This window comes from Mus pahari, chromosome 1 (genome assembly GCF_900095145.1).
Source record: "Mus pahari chromosome 1, PAHARI_EIJ_v1.1, whole genome shotgun sequence".
Classification (NCBI taxonomy): Eukaryota; Metazoa; Chordata; class Mammalia; order Rodentia; family Muridae; genus Mus; species Mus pahari.
Genome location: NC_034590.1, coordinates 118,894,628 through 118,914,646, shown reverse-complemented (window position 1 = coordinate 118,914,646; position 20,019 = coordinate 118,894,628). Strand labels below are relative to the sequence as shown.

At 44.5% G+C, this 20,019-nt stretch overlaps 1 protein-coding gene across 1 annotated transcript in view; it reads right to left on the bottom strand.

The window, feature by feature from the left end:
* Nucleotides 1–10,762: 10,762 nt before the first annotated feature.
* The window catches only part of Plaat5 (phospholipase A and acyltransferase 5), a 9,812-nt gene continuing 555 nt past the window's right edge, over nucleotides 10,763–20,019 (bottom strand). Inside the window, exons 2-4 of the mRNA XM_021209262.2 lie at nucleotides 19,616–19,709; nucleotides 18,394–18,502; nucleotides 10,763–10,909 (exon numbers count right to left, since the gene is read on the bottom strand). Of these exons, the coding sequence (XP_021064921.1) occupies nucleotides 10,763–10,909; nucleotides 18,394–18,502; nucleotides 19,616–19,709 (350 nt within the window). The remainder of the gene's footprint in view (nucleotides 10,910–18,393; nucleotides 18,503–19,615; nucleotides 19,710–20,019) is intronic.

The following is a 20,019-nucleotide window of genomic DNA, read 5'->3' as shown; positions in this document are numbered from 1 at the left end:
TGCCAGTGCCTGTCAAACACAGAAGTGGATGCTCACAGTCAGCTATTGGATGGAACACAGGGCCCCCAATGGAGGAGCTAGAGAAAGTACCCAAGGTGTTGTAGGGGGCTGCAACCCTGTAGGTGGAACAACAATATAAACTAACCAGTACCCCCTGAGCTCGAGTCTCTAGCTGTATATGTAGCAGAAGATGGCCTAATCGGCCATCACTGGGAAGAGAGGCCCCTTGGTCTTGCAAACTTTATATGACCCAGCACAGGGGAAGGCCAGGGCCAAGTAGTGGGAGTGGGTGGGGGGGAGAGCAGAGGTGGGGGGCGTATAGGCAACTTTCTGGATAGCATTTGAAATGCAAATAAAGAAAATAATAATAAACATATAAAAAAGAATACAGACAAATTTTACAACACCAAAAAAAGAAAATAATAATAATAATAATAAAAAGAAAAATGTAACAATAAAAAATATATATAATTCAAAAAAAAAAGAACAGAACATTTTATTATTTCTTTTTCATCAGGAGCCAACTAGATGGTTGCACACAGTACATATGTTTCCAAGCTGCTCAAGAGGGGAAAAAGTCTCTTATTCTAATGTGTTCCAAGAAAATCTATGGGCTTCACAAAATCTAATTAGCTGCACTAGCAACCCTACTCCATCCCTGAAGTGGTCACACAAAGAGTGTGATTATTGAACCACTGTCATCATGAATAGGCACAGAGATGACATACTTGATATGTAGAGGCAAGATGATAGGAGGGGATCACTGCTAACCATCTCTTTAGTTATACAAGTGGGGTTTGTAGAGTCAACTTTGGAGTTTTGGTTTCTTTAAAAAAAAAAAAAGAAATATTCTATGTTTTTATTTTAACCCCAGGTATGAGATATGGAGCTACTTTAGATTACCCCAGGTGTGAGATATGGGACTTCTTCAGATTTTCCACAGCAGCTGACTATGATTTGCCTTGTGCTCTAGCAGGGGTGTAATTTTGCCAGCTGCAGATAGTTTCTGTGATTATGTGATGTTTGGAATTCTGGGAACTTTTTAGAGGGTACATAAATGCTGGGTCCCTGAGTGTAGGGGGTGGTTCTGATGTTTTGATCAAGAGTCTCTGTGTGAACACTGAAGGTCATATTCCCCAACTGGTTCTTGAGCAATCAATAAAGATGCTAGTGGCCAATGAGCTGGAAAGAAGAGGCAGGACTTCCAGTTTTCCTGCAGACAGTCTAGCAGATGATGATAAGATGATAGCAGATAAGCAGGCTAGCTTATCAATGATAAGATAGTTTTGTGTGTGTGTGTGTGTGTGTGTGTGTGTGTGTGTGTGTTTCATCCTCAGATCTGAGGGAACCTGAGTAGAGCTATTAGCGTGGTTTGCCAGGAGCTTAAAGCCGGGTAGCAAAAACTACATGCTACACCCAAGAGGCAGGGTGGGTTGTTGGTTGGTTGTTGTCGGTTGTTTTAAGTTGTTGTGCACAAAGAAGAACCAAGAAGAAGAAATTGAATTTCCTGATAGTGAAGATCAAACGTGCCCCCAAGGAACTTGGTGCCCCTAATTGGCAGGAAGTAGTCTAACAATGTCACCCCTTTCTGATCTTTGACTTTATTCAAGAATCTCTTCCCTTCCCTCTCCTCTCTACCCTCTTCTCTCTCTTATCTAATGTTAGGGGAATGAAAGGATAGTAAAAATGGTGGAGAAGGGCGAAAGAAAGAAGAACTACAAAGTAGCAAAAGACAGCTGTAAGTGGTTCCCAGACATGGGGTTAGGCAGAATAGAAATTTTGATTTTAAATGCCATAGAAGAAATGGCAGGGGATGAAGGAATGGATATTTCTTTTCAAGAGGCCAGCAAAAATGTTATTGTAGCTGATACTGCTAGATTATTCTCTGGTTTCCTCCCAGTTGGGATTTTCTGATTTTTCTTTTTCTTCTTCCTATATTGTTTCAAAAAAGGTATGGAAAATGGCTGTACAATTGGAAAAATTGCAGGTGGAAATGTGAGGACCTGAGAAGCAAAAATAAAAATAAAAAAATATAAACCGGCTAAAATGGGAAAACAAAAGCGTTCACTCTGCTCTCTCATTTCCAAAAAGGTTACAGAGTTGGCTGTGTAACTGGAGAAACTCCGGTGGAAGTGGAAGCACTGGGGAAGCAGGGAGGGTCTGACAAGGAAGGACAAGACTGAGTAAGAGAACAGGAGCTCCCCACTGGAGGGTAGAGGGAAAGAAACTGTTACCAAGGGCAGTCAGGTCAGAGAAAAAGCTGAAACAGTGGGAGGATGTTTCAAAACAAAGAGTTAATATCAAACCGACTATGCTGCCAGGGTGGGAGGAGGGTGACCCTGGGTTACTAAATCACTATAAGCTTTCCCAGTGGTCCTACAGCATATGCCTGCTAACAGTGTGGAACATCTCATGGAACAGGTTATGATGAGATAGGATGTCATCCTATAGAAATGACAGACCTAGAGCATTTTAAAGAGGCCTTTTATATGATGTTATTATGGGATGCACTCACTTTATATGAAACAAACTCTAGATAACTGGGATATTCAAAACAGAATTATTCCCCACGATTGGAAGAGATTGTTGACAGCTGTACCAGCGGCCAGGCCACAGCTGCAATGGTTAACATGGTAAAGGGGAGAAGCTTTGAATGTTGGACAGTGAACTAGAGCGAGGAATGAATATAGTCAAAGACCAGTTTCTAGGTGAAGGATGGCACTGTGATATACAAGAACAGATTCAATTTGATGATGCTATTATAGAACAATGTCCCTTAGCAGGTTGGGACAAAGTTGAGGAGGCTGGGAAAAGGTCTACCTCATTTACTTAGATTATGCAAGGCTCTGGAGAAGACATCACTGAATTTTTTACAAAGATTAGTCTCAGAGTATAAAAATATTAATACTGAATGTAAAAAAGTTATTAGATAATTAAAGGCATGAGACCCCACAGCAAAAAGTATGAACTGTCTTCCTCCCGTGGGCCAAGGACTAACATGCAGACTTAAAATTGTCCACTCAGCATTGGAGATTTAATGCTGCTGTAGACTTGGCCATAGGTAAACATTATCCTCCAAAACTCAAAGTTATAAAATAACTACTGGAGTTCATGCCCTTTTCCCCTCAGGGGCAGTAGAAGTGATCTTGAAAAGGAGTGGATTGACTTTCCAAGAATTTGTTATATATCCAAGAATTATACATGATGATTTCAAATGAGAAATTAAAATGATGGCCTATATAAAAAGAGAGATGCAGTTTAATACAGTGATGCAGTTTAATACAGTGATGTAGTTTAATACAGTGATGCAGTTTAATACAGTGATGCAGTTTAATACAGTGATGCAGTTTAATACAGTGATGTAGTTTAATACAGTGAGAGGATTGCTCTTCTGCTACTGTTTCCCTTCATCAAAGGCAATACAGCTCCAGTAGCAAGAACAGGAGAGTTTGAGAGTACTGGAAAACGTGTTCTGGCAAGAAGTAATTAGTGATCAGAGGCCAAAATTAAAATTGCAAGCAAATGGTATTGAAATAGAAGGTTTGATGGATACAGGAGTTGAGGTAACATTTCAAAAAAAAATCTTGTAATTCAGAGTAGCCACTTCAAAAGGTTTATACCCAGGTTCTAAGACTTGGAAAGTTATCTCAGACAAAACAAAGTGTGTAGTGGGTTAAATGTGAGAGACCAGAAGGTCAAATAGAAAAGTTAAGACCGTATGTGGATGACTGTCCTAGATAGTTTTTTGTCAACTTGACACAGTTGGAGTTATCACAGAGAAAGGAGTTTCAGTTGGAGAAATGCCTCCACGAGATCCAGCTGTAGGGCATTTTCTCAATTAGTGATCAAGTGGGGAGGTCCCCTTGTGAGTGGTGCCATCTCTGGGCTGGGAATCTTGGGTTCTATAAGAGAGCCGGCTGAGCAAGCCAGGGGAAGCAAGCCAGTAAAGAACATCCCTCCGTGACCTCTGCATCAGCTCCTGCTTCCTGACCTGCTTGAGTTCCAGTCCTGACTTCCTTTGGTGATAAACAGCAGTATGGAAGTGTAAGCTGAATAAACCCTTTCCTCCCCAACTTGCTTCTTGGTCATGATGTTTTATCCTGACTAAGACAATGACATTCCCATAAATTTATGGGGAAGGTATCTTTTACAGCAATGGGACACTTAGATTAATGTTCCTGCAATCTCACACACCGCCCACGATGAAAGAAGGGGTGAAATGGTAGATGCTCCTAGGGAAGGTATTGATGTCATCAAACCAGCCCCAGCCTGGGCCTATTGTCCAAATACAAGACTGCCTTTGATCCAGATCTCAAGGCTGAGACACAGGCTTTTGATCTGGACCTTGAGGTAGGATGACACACACTTTGATCCAGGACTTGAGGCATAGTGGCCATGCTTATAAAGAACTGTAATGAAAGGGAATTAAAGAAAAGCTTAGGTCCAGGCAGAGTGGTGCAAGCCTTTAATCCCAGGACTCAGACAGAGGCATGCATATCTCTGAGTTCAAAGTCAGTCAGTCTACAGAGAAAGTTCCAGGATAACCAGGCTTAAACAGTGAATTAAATCATTGAAAACAGAATGCTAGTCAAGATGTAATAGAAGAAGGGGACCGTATCCCAGCCCCAGCAAGCAGCAGAACTTGGCGGCTCTGGCCGTGTGACTCTGACTTTAGAGTCCAAAATGGAAGGAATTACAGGATAATGGATGATGCTGGTGAGCTGGAGCTAAGAAATTAGTGGTGATTAAGAAGAGACTGGCGCCGGGTGGTGGTGGCACACGCCTTTAATCCCAGCACTTGGGAGACAGAGGCAGGCAGATTTCTGAGTTCAAGGCTAGCCTGGTCTACAGACTGAGTTCCAGGACAGCCAGAGCTACACGGAGAAACCTTGTCTCGAAACACAAAAAAAAAAAAAAAAAAAAAACCATAGGTCAAGAGGCAGATGGAGCAAGCAACCAGTTGCATAGGAAAATTTCATAGAGAGTGAGAGGAAGACAGGAGGATGGATAGAGAGACAGACAGGAATTAGAAAGAATGGACATTCCATTTGCAGGGCTAAAAGACAGAGTGGAGAGAGAGAGCTAGTTTTTGCCTTCTGAAATATTGTTTAAGAGGGAGGGTCATCTGGGTGCTTTCTCTGGCTCTCTGAGCTAGCAGACGGTCACCACAGTGTAAAGCTCCTGAGTCTTCATTTGGTAAAATAGGACATTTGGGATTTTGTTTTAAAAACAACATAGAGACGTAACTTTAATTTTTTCAAATTCTATTTTTAGTGATGGTTCTTAACCTTTCTTGTAACCGACCACCCATGAGAGGTAGTGGGAAAGAAAGGATAGGGGGTGAGTAGAACTGTTTAGAAAGGTTCTTTGGAGCAACTCTGATCTGTGTTGTCTGGAAAACAGTGCTTCAGTTCACAGGTCAGCAGGCAGCGGCAGCCTGATCCACTTGCAAACACTCATGGATACCCCAGCAGTCCAGATACAGAGAGTTTCTCCAAGTGTATGAAGTTGGCAATTCTGGGGACTCTTGGAAAGGTATATAAAAGCTACAAACCCAAGAGCGGCGGTTGCTGCTGCTGCTGCTGCTGCTGCTGCTGCTGCTGCTGCTGCTGCTGCTGCTGCTGCTATTGTAGTTGTTGTGGTTTGTTGCAGTTTTGTAGGGTTGTGGGTCCTGAGTCCACTCTGCCACAGGGCACGGCCGCTTGGGAAGACAGAATGCAGGAAGTTTGACTGCACTTGTCCCATGCTGTGCCAGGCGGGTGCTGGGCTGTAGGAAAGCACCAAGGCCCCTCAGGGTGGGAAAGCATAGTCTGAGATGCAAGACAACCAGAGATGGTTTGGGGGTTCACCGGCCTGTGATGAGGCCAGGGCTGTCTTGTTCTCAGGTTCTCGGACATCCAGGTGCTGCTGGGAGCCTCGGAAGAGCTAATAGAGTGGAGGTCTGCGAGCTGGATCTAGCCAGGGGCCGGGGACAAAAGTGGGAACTCGACTAGTCCCACAGGGAGAGTCCTTGGCTTGATGGCAGTAGACTTGGTGGCGATTGGGGCTGGGAGTGCAGAGAGGCCTTCTGCAGGAGACTAGACTGCGGCTCTATAGGCAAATGCCTTCTCCATGGCGGATTCCAATGATTCCAAACCATTTATTACCATGATGGGAAGTAGATACCCCATTTTTTAGGTCTGAGATTAAATACCTCTTGCATGGAGGAGTGTCTGGGAAGGGAGGCTTATTGGCTATACCCTCCAGGCCTTATTGGAGATCTCTTGAGCCTACATGACCACAGGTCACTTCTCTTTCCTATTGTCTTGGTCTGAGGTGTTAGGGATGCCTCAACTACATGTGGAGGGGCTTGGGGTATTACCTTTACATGGCTGACGGCCACAAATCTATGAGGGGCTGCAGCTAGTGGGGGGGGGAGCTAGTGCCCAGGAGCAGGCGAAGCTCCTACCATCCCTGCAGGGCCTCTGGAACTTCAAAGCCTTTAGCTCAACTGAGGACCAGGCTACCTCTCATGGTCCACCGCCCCACAGTTTGTCAAGTGGTCTTGCACCAAGAGATGAGAAGAAATCGGATGGTGAAAATCAGATTTGCCCCAAGGACCTCGATACCCTAATCAGCAGGAAGTAGTCTAACAATATCAACACCCCCCTTTTTCCTCTAGCCTTCTTTCTCTCCTATCTAGTGTTGGGGGTTGGAAGGGTGGAATAGGGATGGAGAAGGGTGTAACAAAAGGAACCCTTAAAGTAGCCAAAAGTCCAGCTACAAGTCCATTACAGCCTGGAATTCCTTTACCTTCTTTATTACCTAAGGGATAGCCTATGAGAGTAACTGATTTAAAAGATTGCCTTTTTATTATCCCCTTGTGTGAGCAGGACAGGGAAAAGTTAGCTTTCACAGTACCTACTTATAATAATGCTTATAATATACATTATATTATGTATTATATCTTATATTTTGTATGTTACATATATTATATATAATATGCACTATATTTTGTATTTTATATGTTACATGTTATATTATATTGATTGTATTATTTATATTTATTTATATTTTATGTAAATATTTGTAAAATATATAAAATATACAAAAAATATTTATCATTAAAATTAATAAAAAATAAACCCATATACTTCAGTTCCAAAATCAGAGATGTATACAATCTTTATGGTATTATTAGATTTTCCTTGATCTCTTAATATAATTATTCTCAATATGCAGAGTTGTTTTGCATATAGAAACTGCTGAATTTCCTGGTAATTCAAAATTAACCTTGTTATTTATGCAACTGCAACAGGCAGTCAGAAATAAAAACTAACCATGATATATCATCCATATTCCATCTCACTCAGGTTTGTCAGATCCATCAGCACAAGGAAATGAAGAAATTACCAAGTATTAATAGGAAATGTGTTAGAAGCCTCAAAATTTCATAAAAAGTATCGTGTTTATAGTAAAGGCTTAAAAAGTGTTTCTATCACCTAGCAACAAGTCAAGGAAATTATAAGACAATGTCCTACTTGTTCTTTGTATATAACCAAGCTCCATTACCAGCCAGAAGTAATCATAGGGGTGTCAAAAGAAATGAAATCTGGCATATAGATGTGTTTCATTTTGTGGAACTTGGAAAACTTAAGTTAGTATACATATTCAGGGTTTTGATGGACAACTGCTTTGAGTTCTGAAAAAAACTGATTCTGTAATTTCACATTTATTGTAAGTAATAGCTATTATGCGGATACCTGTACAAATTAATACGGCATTGTCTCTGCACATGTCTCCAGTAAGATGAAGCAGTTCTTTGCATATTATAACATACAGCACGTGTATGTTATACCACACAATTGTGCAGGACAAAAAGTTGATTTAATCTTAAACAGAAAGGAAGAATAAAGACACCCACCACCCCCCCAGGGATAGACTAAATAGTGCTCTGTTAATTTTTAATTTTCTGAACATTAATGAAAGCAGGGCAGCAGCAGCCTATAGACACTCAGTTATTTAAAAAAAAAACTGTGGAATTAAATCAAGCTACATATGTAAGGATGTGTCTTAGTCAGGACTTCTATTCCTGCACAAACATCATGACCAAGAAGTAAGTTCGGGAGGAAAGGGTTTATTCAGCTTACACTTCCATAGTGTTGTTCATCACCAAAGGAAGTCAGGACTGGAACTCAAGCAGGTCAGAAAGCAGGAGTTGATGCAGAGGCCATGGAGGGATGTTACTTACTGGCTTGCTTCCCCTGGCTTGCTCAGCCTGCTCTCTTATAGAACCCAAGACTACCAACCCAGGGATGGCACCACCCACAAGGGGCCCTCCCGATTGATCACTAATGAAATGAGAAATGAGAAAACATCCCACAGCTGGATCTCATGGTGGCATTTCCCCCAACTGAAGCTCCTTTCTCTGTGATAACCCCAGCCTGTGTCAAGTTGACACATAAAAACCAGCCAGTACAGGATATGTTATCATAAGAATGGAAACCTGCAAAAGTTTTGTATTGGGAACATGGGTTTGTTTATATCGCTACAGGAAATGAAAAGCTGTGCCTACCATCAAAACTGATAAAAAAAAAAAAAAATAGAAGAGAGCAAGAGAGGTCCCCTGCAAACCTTGGCCACCTGAAAGCACTTACTTCATCAAAAATGTCTCTGTCTGCAATTTCCCACGACAACCAGCACAGTTAATAGCTTAAAACATAAATGGAGAAATGTAGTGACAACTTTGGAGTTTGGGTTTCTTTTTTTAAAACACACAGAAATATTGTAAGAATGTGTTTTCATTTTCATTCCAGGCATGAGGTTCAGGGCTGTTTCAGACTGTCCACAGCACCTGATTACCATTTGCCTTGCGCTCCAGCGGAGGTATGATTTTGCCAGCTGCAGATACTTTCTGAAATTGTGTGATATTGTAGAATTCTGGGAACTTTTTATAGGATATGTAAATGCTAGGGCCCCAAGAGAACTGGTTGATGGTTGTCGTTTGTCATGGTTTGTTAAGTACCCATTCCCAAAGAAGGCAGAACCAGAAGAAATTAGGTGCCCTGACAGTGAAGATCAAACCTGCCTCAAGGAGCTCAGTGTCCCTAATCAGCAGGGATAGTCTAACAATAAGTCTCCCCACTTCTGACCTCTGACTTTATTCAGGGATCTCTTTCCTCTCTCCTTTTCTCTCTCTTATTTGGTGTTAGGGGGTTGAAAGGGTAGGAAGAGGGTAAGAAAGTTGAAAGAAAGAAGAACCCGGGCTGGTGAGATGGCTCAGTGGGTAAGAGCACCCGACTGATCTTCCAAAGGTCCTGAGTTCAAATCCCAGCAACCATATGGTGGCTCATAACCATCCTTAACCATCTGTAACAAGATTTGACGCCCTCTTCTGGAGTGTCTGAAGACAGCTACAGAGTAATTACATATAATAAATAAATAAAAGCTTTAAAAAAAGAAAGAAAGAAAGAAAGAAAGAAAGAAAGAAAGAAAGAAAGAAAGAAAGAAAGAAAGAAAGAAAGAAAGAAAGAAGAACCCATAACCCACAGAGGCGTTTCTAGAAACATGCTGAAGGAAGGAGGTTGAGAAGGATGGACGGACAGGTGGGTGGGTGGATGGATGGGTGGGTGGATGGATGGATGGATAGATAGATAGATAGATAGATAGATAGATAGATAGATAGATATTTTACTGTTTTTACTTATCCTTTGAAGATTTCATAGATATAGTTTGGTCATATTCTTTCTCCTCCTAGATCCTCCTGCCACCACTTTGATTAGGCTCCAGATGGAAAAATGGAGACAGGATATAGATGGGGATGTTCTAGAAGAAAAGAGAGGGGAAAGGAGCCCTTCTTTGCAGAAAGGTCCCAGCAAGGTGGAAGATGGAGCACAAGAGAAAACCCTCAAGAATCAAAACTGCAAATCAAAGACCTTGGCAGTGTCTTTCTGTGACTCCATTTTTGAGCCAACAAGAACTGCCCAGGACACGAACTTCAAAAAGCACCAGATCACCTCCCCCTCCCCCACCTCCCCACCCTACCCTCGGGTCCTGAGATAGCCATTATGAACAGTGACTCTAGACCACATTCAATTGTAAATTGTTCCACATCCCTCTATAAGCTCCCTCTACCTTCACCATCTGACCCCTCAGCAAATCTCCACTTCTCTTTAATAACCCCCAAGTCCAGCTGAAACCATAGGAAATGAAATAAAGACCAGGAGAACACTTAGGGCGGTGCTTCTTAAACTGGGTCGTGACCCCTTTGGGGGTTCAAATGACCACTTTACAGGGGTTACCTAAGACCATCACAACAGTAGCAAAATTATGAAGTAGCAACAAAAATAATTTTATGGTTGGGGATCACTCCAACATGAGGAACTGTATGAGAGTCGCAGCTTTAGGAAGGCTGAGAACCACTGACTTAGGACAAGACGGCCTAGAGCACACTGGACTATCTGGAAGACAATGGCTTTCACTCTAGGCAGGAAGGTGACAAAGATGATAAGGAAGTAGGAAGCATAACGTGGGAACAACATGAACCAGGTGGTGTGAGCAACGGTCCTTGGTGTCTTCGGGTGATGAAGGATGCTAAATGATTGGCATCAGACCCAGAGGTTGAAAAGAATTTTAGGAACCCTCTAAACTCCTGTCATTCTTAAAACACTAGACACTTGGTACTTGCTAATAAACAAATAAAGGTCCAGGAATGTTTTCTTACTAAAGGATGGTGGCTGAGGATAGCAGTGGTTGGTCATCCTTCCATTTACACTGCTAATTTCTAACCACTATTCCAGAAGCATATCCATCCACTCTTACTTGGGGGAGCCAGGTGGACCACGCAGTCATCTTCCACATAGATGGCCCAATGTTCATAGCCAATTCGAAAAATCTCAATCAGGTCTCCAGGTCTGGGTCTTGGATTGCCCTGTGATGGGAAGAAAGAAAGAGGCAGATAAACTGCATGCACATGCCCAAGGAACACCAGAGCCACAGCTCAGCCTATATGTAGAACCCCTCTCTGCAATCCATCACTTGACAAAAAGAAAGCCAACCTGAACCTTCGTCACCAGAATTCCACAGGATGTCCCCCACCCTGTCACAGTATTGAGGTGTTAGTGCTGGTGATCAGCCTACTGACTCTCAGCTCTGAATGTGACAATGCATCTCTGTACTCAAAAGCCCTACCATTCACCGAGCAGTAAAAGATGCACCAGGGTCCCTGGGAACCTCCCAAATGTGTGTGCCCACCTTGCACATGCCATCCAGTGCAGCTGAGATGTGTGGCCTTCTCAAGGCCCTCTTTAGCTAATTCTCAGTATACATTCCTGGCCGGCTAGTTGGGCTGTTGCCTATCCCAGTCAGTATTGCAACCTTGGGCCATGCTTCTGTGGCACTGAAATGACCACTGCCTTCAGAAGCATCGCTGGGAATAGAACCATTCACACTGCGCTCCAAATAAGTCCCTCTGATGCCATGGTCAACAGACCCTCTAGTAAGTCCCATACACCCAGGGCACTTTAAAGCACAACAGACGTCCACCGCTCTTTCAGAGAGCCTGCAATCCAGAGTCCATCTTGAACTTTAATATTACTAAGGGTGGAAGCTAGAGAGATGGCTTAGCAGTAAAGAGCACTTACTTCTCTTTCAAAAGACCCAAGTTCTGCTCACAACATCTACATAGTAGAGCCCACAACTGTCTATAGCTCCAGGACCCTCTTCTGGCATCCCTGGGTCTAAAGCACTTACAAGGGCACCAGGCACACACTTGATACATAGATATAAATGCAGACAATCATATACATAAATAAAAAATAAAATATAAAAAAATACTTTGTTCACAGGGTTGAACAAAGGGAGAAATGGCTCAGAGGTTAAGAGCACTTGGTTCTTACAGAAGACCCAGTCAATTCCCAACACCCACGCAGACTCATAACTCCAGTTCCAGGAATGCCCTCTTCTGACCTCCTCGAGTGTCAGGCGCATGCATGGTACACGTACATATAAGCAGGCAAAACAACCATACACATAAAATCAATTAAACTTTTAAAATTAAAAAGCAATAGCCCACAGTGTTTTGCAGGCTTTAGGTCAGATTCTCAGACGCTCTAACGTGCTATCTGGGCAGTCCCTCCGATCTTCTAGCTTGACTTTGGTGGAGCAGAATATGCTGAGACCTACACATCGGTTTTGCAAACGCTGCTCACTGGAGGAATGCGTGGCACAAGGCACACAGTGTACACCACAATGCTTCATTGAAGGGACCAGAGCTGAGGGATACAAAGAGCTTTACAGGGTTCCTTACTAACAAGCCCCAGACAGAACTACTTGGTTCCCAACAGCCAGCTCTCCTTTTCTGCCTGAAGAGGACATGCAGTGGCAAGTAACTGGCCACTAGAGGGCAGCCAAATCCAGGCTTCACCTCCGGAAAGCAGATTCCTATTGTAAATTTTAAAATGGATTTCGATAACTCCATTAGGTCCCTTCTCTCAGAGCTAAGGAAACCCTGTGAAGGAGGAAGAGGAAAGAGTGTCAGAGGGTACGGGGGACAGCAGGAGAGCAAGGCCCTCTACCAACTGAGCACAGGCCATCTGAGCACACAGAGGCTGAAGACGCAAGCACAGGGCCTGCACGGGTCTGCACCAGGCCCCTCTGCATATATACTATGGTTTCCCTTTTAGTATGTTCATGGGCCTCCTGCATGTGTGAGAGAAGGCATACGAGTGTGTTGTGTGATTCTTATGCCTTCTCTTGGGCTCTTTCCCTCTGTTGGCTTGTCATGTGCAACTTTACATTTGACAGGGTTGGGGTTTTAGTTTTATCTTATTATATTTTATTTTGTTATGTTTTGTTGTTATTTCTTAGAAGCCTGTTCTTTTACAATAAAATACAGAAAAGGGGCAGATCCAGACGGTAGGAGACCAGAGCGGGGAAGGAACCGGAAGTTGAGGAAGAGAAATCGTAATCAGGACATAGTGTAAGAGAAAATAGTCAAGTGTTGATAGAAGAAAAAAAAACTTTTTAAAAAGAAGACATTTAAAAATATGGATTTCATGATTTCATGACCTTCCCTTCAGTATAATTACAGAGCTGTTGGGTTACTTCCAAGGTGCCGTATCCGTATATTATCATGCCATATAGGTCATTGAGCCTCATAGGCATGGAGCTGGAGAGGACTGTTGGTTGTTTATTCTCCCAGAGGACCCAGGTTCAGTTCCCAGCGTTCACATGGCAGCTCACAACTGCCTGTAACTCCAGTTCAAGGTATCCAATGCCCTCTTCTGGCCTCCCCGGGCACTTCACGCATGTGGTGCACATATATACATGCAGACACAACCCCTGTGCTCATTAAACAAATATGTTTTACTGAGTTTGGGGGAGTTTGGAGTTTTCGTTTGTAACTTTGTCACTAGACAGTTTAGTAAAGTGGAGTTATTAGCCCTAAATTCAAGGTCCCTCTCCTTAAGTTCTCTCATCCTCCAAATTTTGGGGAACAGCAGGAACTTATATCTACCCTCCCAAGTGGCCTCCAACCCTGACCAACACTCCAGTGTTCAGTTTCTGAGTCCTTTGCCCTGACTCCACCCTGTCTGAAATACACTGTTATTTCAAACCCCTCTGGGCATCCACTGCTGATTTCTTTGGCATAGGCTGACAACTCGGCTCTAGGCCCTCTCCCAGAAACAGGCACCCAAATCAAACGCCAGACTCTAAAGGCATCCTAAATCAAATCAAGTGGGCATAGAGCAAGGAAGTGGGGAGAGTTTTGTTCTTGCTAGGGGCAGGGGGCAGGGGGCAGGGGGCCAGGAGCAGGGGGCAGGAACAAGGCCACAGTAAGAGTGTCACTTTCAACTCTAGGAGAACCAAACCTGAGGTGCTTGGTCCATTTATAAAGCATACTAACTCTTTAGCTGGTATGTAACCAGACATCAGAGTAAACACGGGGAGCTAGGAGGGAGAGATCATTACTTAGGAATATGAGAGGAAGCTTCCAGAAACAAAGGGATGGGGGAGGGAGGGAGCCGCACCTGTGCGAGATTTCATGGTTACAGGGAGTGATACTTTTAGTCCCTTTGGAAAGCCAGCCCGTGTCTGACATAACATCATCCCTATGGCTATCAAAACCTTACAACGTACTCTTCACAGAACGAGCTTTTACCCATCCAAATGCTGAGACTGGTCAGACAGCATCTGAAGCCTCTAGCCCGATGTGCCCAGCTTGGCTGCAACCACTTGCCCATCGGCCCTACCATCGCATCTGGTAAGCTCATTCGTTTCTTTGTTCTGCAACTAATAGAATGTCGTGTAAGCACTTCCACAGCATAGCACAGCTCTGAAGAGTCATCCTCCGCTCTCACCTAACAGCAGTCACGAGGAAGTTTTGTAATCCCACTGACAGAGCGATGTGACAGACGGTGGCCATCGAGCCATCCTGGCCCACATGGTCAGTCAGGAGAGATCTCTTGCAAGATGCAGATTGAGATCTCGAAGGCAAGAAGAACATTATGGGGCAATCAGGGGACAATCCCCACCCCAGCAGGTGGGTAAAAGTGAAGGCCTTCCGTGGAAGGTGAGAAAACAGAGACGAGGTAGGCAGACATGGTCTAAGACAGGTCACAAGAGGCAAGGGGCACAAAGAGGACCTTTCTCCGAAGGAAGGACACCAGCACACACGGAGGTGCCGAGGTGAGGTTCTCACAGGGAGATCAACAATGATCACCAGCCAGGCTGTCCCTGAAGTGAGGGTTCAAGAAGAAAGCCCAGGGAGGAGGGGCGGGTGGAGCCTTTGGATTCTCAGTCACAGCTTTGTTTCAGCTTGAGTTTCCTTTTGTGTGTTTCTCTCTCTGCTGAATTCTGTTGTCAGATCCTGACCCTTTGCCTCATTGTCTTTGCCTGGTTCAGCTGTCTGTCTGTGTTTTCCTGGGCATCACTCCATTCATCCCTAGGTTCTTCAAGTTCACTGAGGCACTGAGGTCTGGTTTGAACTCCTTCGATTCTTTGAATACACTCATGACTATTCTTTTACGTTCTGTGCTATGGGCTTCATCTCAGTAACTCTCATGAGAGGATACAGGACTAGAGGATCTGGGCAAGAGAGCGGAAGCACGGAGCTTTCATACTATTTGTTACATGACCTGGACAGGTGGACTTCTACTGTTAGTTGTGTGTCTGATGAGAGACTCTAGCCAGCCTCAGTTGGGTCAAAGCTTGATTGACTTCAGATCGGGTCCACTCGGTGCTGAGTTTTGATTAGAGGGACAAGAGTTGATTCTAATTCAGTAGTGACCATGAAAGCTTTTGGCTGGAGCAGCTTAGGCTGGTGTACCTTGTACACTAATCAAGCTATGACTAGGAGCAGGGTTGGGGGTCGGAGTGGGGTAGTGTGGGAGGTTCTGGGGAGCTCCCTGGACTGGGCCAGTGCCAAGACTGCACCTAGGAATAACACTTGAGACAGAGGGGTGAGAGAGGGGCCTCTCTCTCAAGGCAAGAGCTGTTTATTTGCATTTGTCTGTTTAAGCTGACATGACTGAACTCGACTGACTGGATGCCCTAAACAACACATGCTAACCTCCTCAGTATTCTCCAGACTGTCAGCAAGGCAGCTGTCATGCTGAGGCCCCTTCCTTCAGGATGGGGTCACCTCTCTTGACTTTCCCTCTGCAGGGCTCACACAGAGAACATGGGTGAAGATAAAGAGGAGGGGGACTCCCTGGGGTTTCTTCTCACAAAGACACCAATCGTGGCAGCTCAGGGCCTCACCCAATGACCTCGTTTAACCCTAACTCGTCTCTTACTCCAAATACAACCATGCTGAGGGTTAGGACTTCAGCCTGTGACTTTGGAGGGATACATCCATCTAGTCTATACGAGCAAATCTATGCTGGCTTTACGGAGCAGGGAGGAGCACCCAAAGCGAAGGTCCTCTTGGAGGCAGAGACTTGGGGTCACTGGAGGTAGACAATCATAAGGAACCTATAGCCACCAGAGCAGAGTGGGCAGGGGATAAACACAGATGTGGAGACAGGAAATGGAAAGGAAAGAGAAAGAGTCGGGTTGCGGGTAGAGGCAGGACAACATCTGTGTCCAGCAAATCTCAAGACCTAGTTTCACAAAAAGAGTTGGTTCTCCTTCCACCAGAACCCACCAGTCAGGAACATGGCCTCTAGCCAGCTGCCCATGCTACAGTGGATGGCCACACACACATGTACATACCAGCAGTACTAACGTATTCAGTGCATTTATGAAAAACTGAATGTGGATACTGCCAAAGTACAGTGTATACATGTGTGAAATTCTCAAAGAACAGAGATCTATTTTTGTTTTTTAAGAGAAAAGGTGAAGAGGCTGGTGTTTCTCATATGCTCATAGCTCTCTAAACATAGGAACCAGGGTAGAACCAGGTATGAACTGAGAAAGGCCTGCATGGAGAGCTGAAGGCCGCACAGCTTAGCCAGTGGTTACACGAGTTTGTATTCCTATTCTACTAAGTGGTAAGGGAGATCTTGAGGGAAAAAACAAGGCCACTCTTGGGACTCTGCTGGGCAAAGCCCTGCAGAGAAGCAATGCTGTGACCTCCTGCCACAATGCTCAGTGCCTGCCACCTAGCCTTCCCCCACTCTGACTCCAGTTTCGCTGGCCACATGGAATGATCAGGTCCTGACACTTGCTCACGCCACCACGGGCCATCATTGGGAAGAGAGGCCCCTTGGTCTTGCAAACTTTATATGCCCCATAGAGGGGAATGCCAGGGCCAAGAAATGGGAGTGAGTGGGGAGGGGAGCAGGAGTGGGGGGGGAGGGTATAGGGAACTTTCGGGATAGCATTTGAAATGTAAATAAAGAAATTATCTAATAAAAAAAAAAACAAAAAAACACTAAAAAAGAAAATACTCTCATAACTGTTCATGGTATGCTGTGCCATTTATGTTGAAAGTACAATAAATACGATTCAGTGACGTTTTAAAAAAAAGTATTCTTCTGCTAAAGGAATCATTTAAATGAACAGGAACACAAGGTCATAGTGAAAGCCAGTGGTAGCTTACAGCTGAGGTCTCCAGCAGACCCTTAAGAACCTCACTAAGGCCAAGGCTTAGAGAGCCAGAAAAGATGGCTCAGCGGCAGCCAAATCTGAGTTTGATCCTGGAGTCCACATGGTAGGCGAGGACCAACTTCTTCAAGCTGTCCTCTGCCCCCACCCCACCCCATGTGTCGTATCCCCATACACAAGCAATCAATCAGTACAAAAAATGTCTTAAAACTAGATACGTGCACCATCTCTACAAAATGCAAGCTAATCCACAGCTGCCAGAAAGCAGACTAATTGCTGCCTGGAGACAGAGGCATGGACGTTACAGGGCAGGGATGACAAACAGGCATGCTCAGTGGTGGCACACACCTTTAATCCCAGCACTTGGGAGGCAGAGGCAGGCAGACTTCTGAGTTCGAGGCCAGCCTGGTCTACAGAGTGAGTTCCAGGACAGCCAGGGCTACACAGAAAAACCCTGTCTCAGAAAAAAAAAAAATTAAAATTAAAATTAAAATTAAAAAAGTGCTTGATGGATATGTATGATGCAAAGGATTTCACAATTGAATATGTGTATCTATGAGACCACAGCCCCCCTTGCTGGCTCACACAGTTCCTTCTCCTCCCCCCTACTCAGAAACCAGACCATGCTCCCCTGCAGCTCCCTCTTTCTGAGACAGAGAGGTGATAAGAAACAGGTTGCTCTATGGCCTTGAAGCCCTTCACCAACCACATCCCCTGGAGCTGCAGGATAAATTCACAGTCCTACCTAGTGCCTAACACCACGCCCTTAGGTACAGTGACATGGCCAAGCTAGATCATGTGATATGATGCTCTCCCCCACCCACCCACCCAACACCCACCCCCCGCGCGCGCACGCACACACACACACACACACACACACGCACACGCACACACACACACACACACACACAAAACCTGTAAGAGTTAGAAACGCCTTTGTTCTCAGGATATGAAGGGTCAGCACTCTCTCTCCCTCCAAGGCCTGTGGCTATTAAGACACTCTCTCTTTCTCTTGATCTCCCGCTCTCCCACTCCAAGGCCTGATGCTGCCCCTCCCCCATGTTATGAAGCTCTCTCTCCTCCTAATAAAGGTCTTCTGGGGGAGCTGGGTAATCTCATGTCAGCTCCTTTCCAGGAACCTGCCATTTTTCTCTTTTCAGCTCTGACATAGTAATATCAGAATGTGTTTAATTGCATGTTTTAAACATCTAGAATTTAAATATGGGCTAAATGTGCCTCAGGAAAGCTACTTGAAAAACACATAACCAATATCTCATGTCGGTACAGGACACAGAGTGAAACACGATGCAGTGAGCAATGACCAAGAAACTAAACACTTATCCTACCGATTCCTGGGATACGCACCTCAGCTGCTTGGGTTTTTTGTATGCCTTCAATCTCTGAATTTGATGTTGGACTCAGCTCTGTCCTCGTCTTGCTGGGTGTGAGCTCCAAATTAGTTTCCGGCTTCTCTCTATAAAATGGTTTTGCAATCACATTGTAAACATCGTTCCACGGCTGTTGGAAAGTCTGTGTGACTGATCAGATCTGTGCTTTTAAGACATCTTTCAGTTTTGTCATCGAAAGAGACACACACCTGCAAACTTGACTCCATGAAGACATTCATTCGCCTTCACACAACTCAACAGCTTCGCCCTGGTTGTCTCCAATTGCTTAAAACTGAGTGTGCACGTGAGAGGTGTCATATTCAAAACGGAGTCCCTGATCTCAAATTCAGACAAAATGCAGCCAGAGGGAGTGCTGGCATGCACTGCTGGCAAGAGCTACTTGAGAAATCCCACTTGAGAAAGCCATAACTTTGCACAAAGAGCACCGCGTCCTGCCACAACGTTGCTTCTCAGCGACACCCCTGCCCAGAAATCATTCATCTTGGATTGGCATACCCTGCTGGTCCCTAAATACCCCTGTTATTTGTTAAACCTGTGGCCAAAGATGATCTATTCGCAGCAACTTTAATTCTCCTTGCTTCAACTCTAAATGCGTCTTCCTCTTCTCGATTCCTTGGAATGGAATGTGGTTTCCACAAGGTGTGTACATTTTGCACTGCACTATGAACTTATTCCCAAATAAATTTTATTACTCATTCTCCCTTCCCCCTCTGATCAGAGCTTTCTGATTATTTTCTAATTTGCACATTATTCTTTTCAAATCTCTATCAGTGAGTGATACACACTGATCTTAAAAGAAGAGAAGACAGTACATAATAGATTATAATAAAATGCAAAAAGCCTCAAACCTCCTCTCCTTGCCCCAACCTAATGCCCAGACACAAACCTCCTAAATTTTTCATTGGTTTGTACTCCTACAAACCCACTCAACTTTCATGAGTCTGGAGAGTGGCCTTGTGGGTAAAAACTTCTACAAGATTCGCCAACAGTCATCATGTCTGCAGCCTAGTTCAATCTTACCCAGCATGCACTACTCGCTGGTTTGTACTTGGTAGAAACCACCTGGAGGAGGCAGGTTAGGGGGTTGGGGATGGTGTTCTGCAGCACTAACATCTAAGTAAGAGCTTCAAAAATGCTTCTGGTACCCAAAGCCCCAGTCCTCATAGTAAGAATCTTACCCCTGCCAAAAGCTTCGGGCCTGTTCTAATCGGCAGTCTTGCTTGAGTTGCTTCGGCAAGATCTGGACCAACAGCGCTTGAGAACTCGCTGAGTCTAGTTCAGGAGGGAAGGGGTGTGATTTAATACACAACTGCCTTCTATGGGGGAAGGAGGGAGCCCCATGAAAGACCAACTCGAGCCAAAAGTGAGCTGCATGTTCTGATTTAGAATGGTGTCTAAAGCCAGGTGTGGTGGTGAATGCCTCTACTCCCACCACTCTGAAGGCAGAGAGGCAGACACATTTCTGTGAGTTCCAAGCCAACCTGATCTACATGTTTAGAGTTTGAGGTCAGCCAGGGCTACATAGCAAAACCCTGTCTCAAAAAAAAATCTCTCTCTCTCTCTCTCTCTCTCTCTCTCTCCC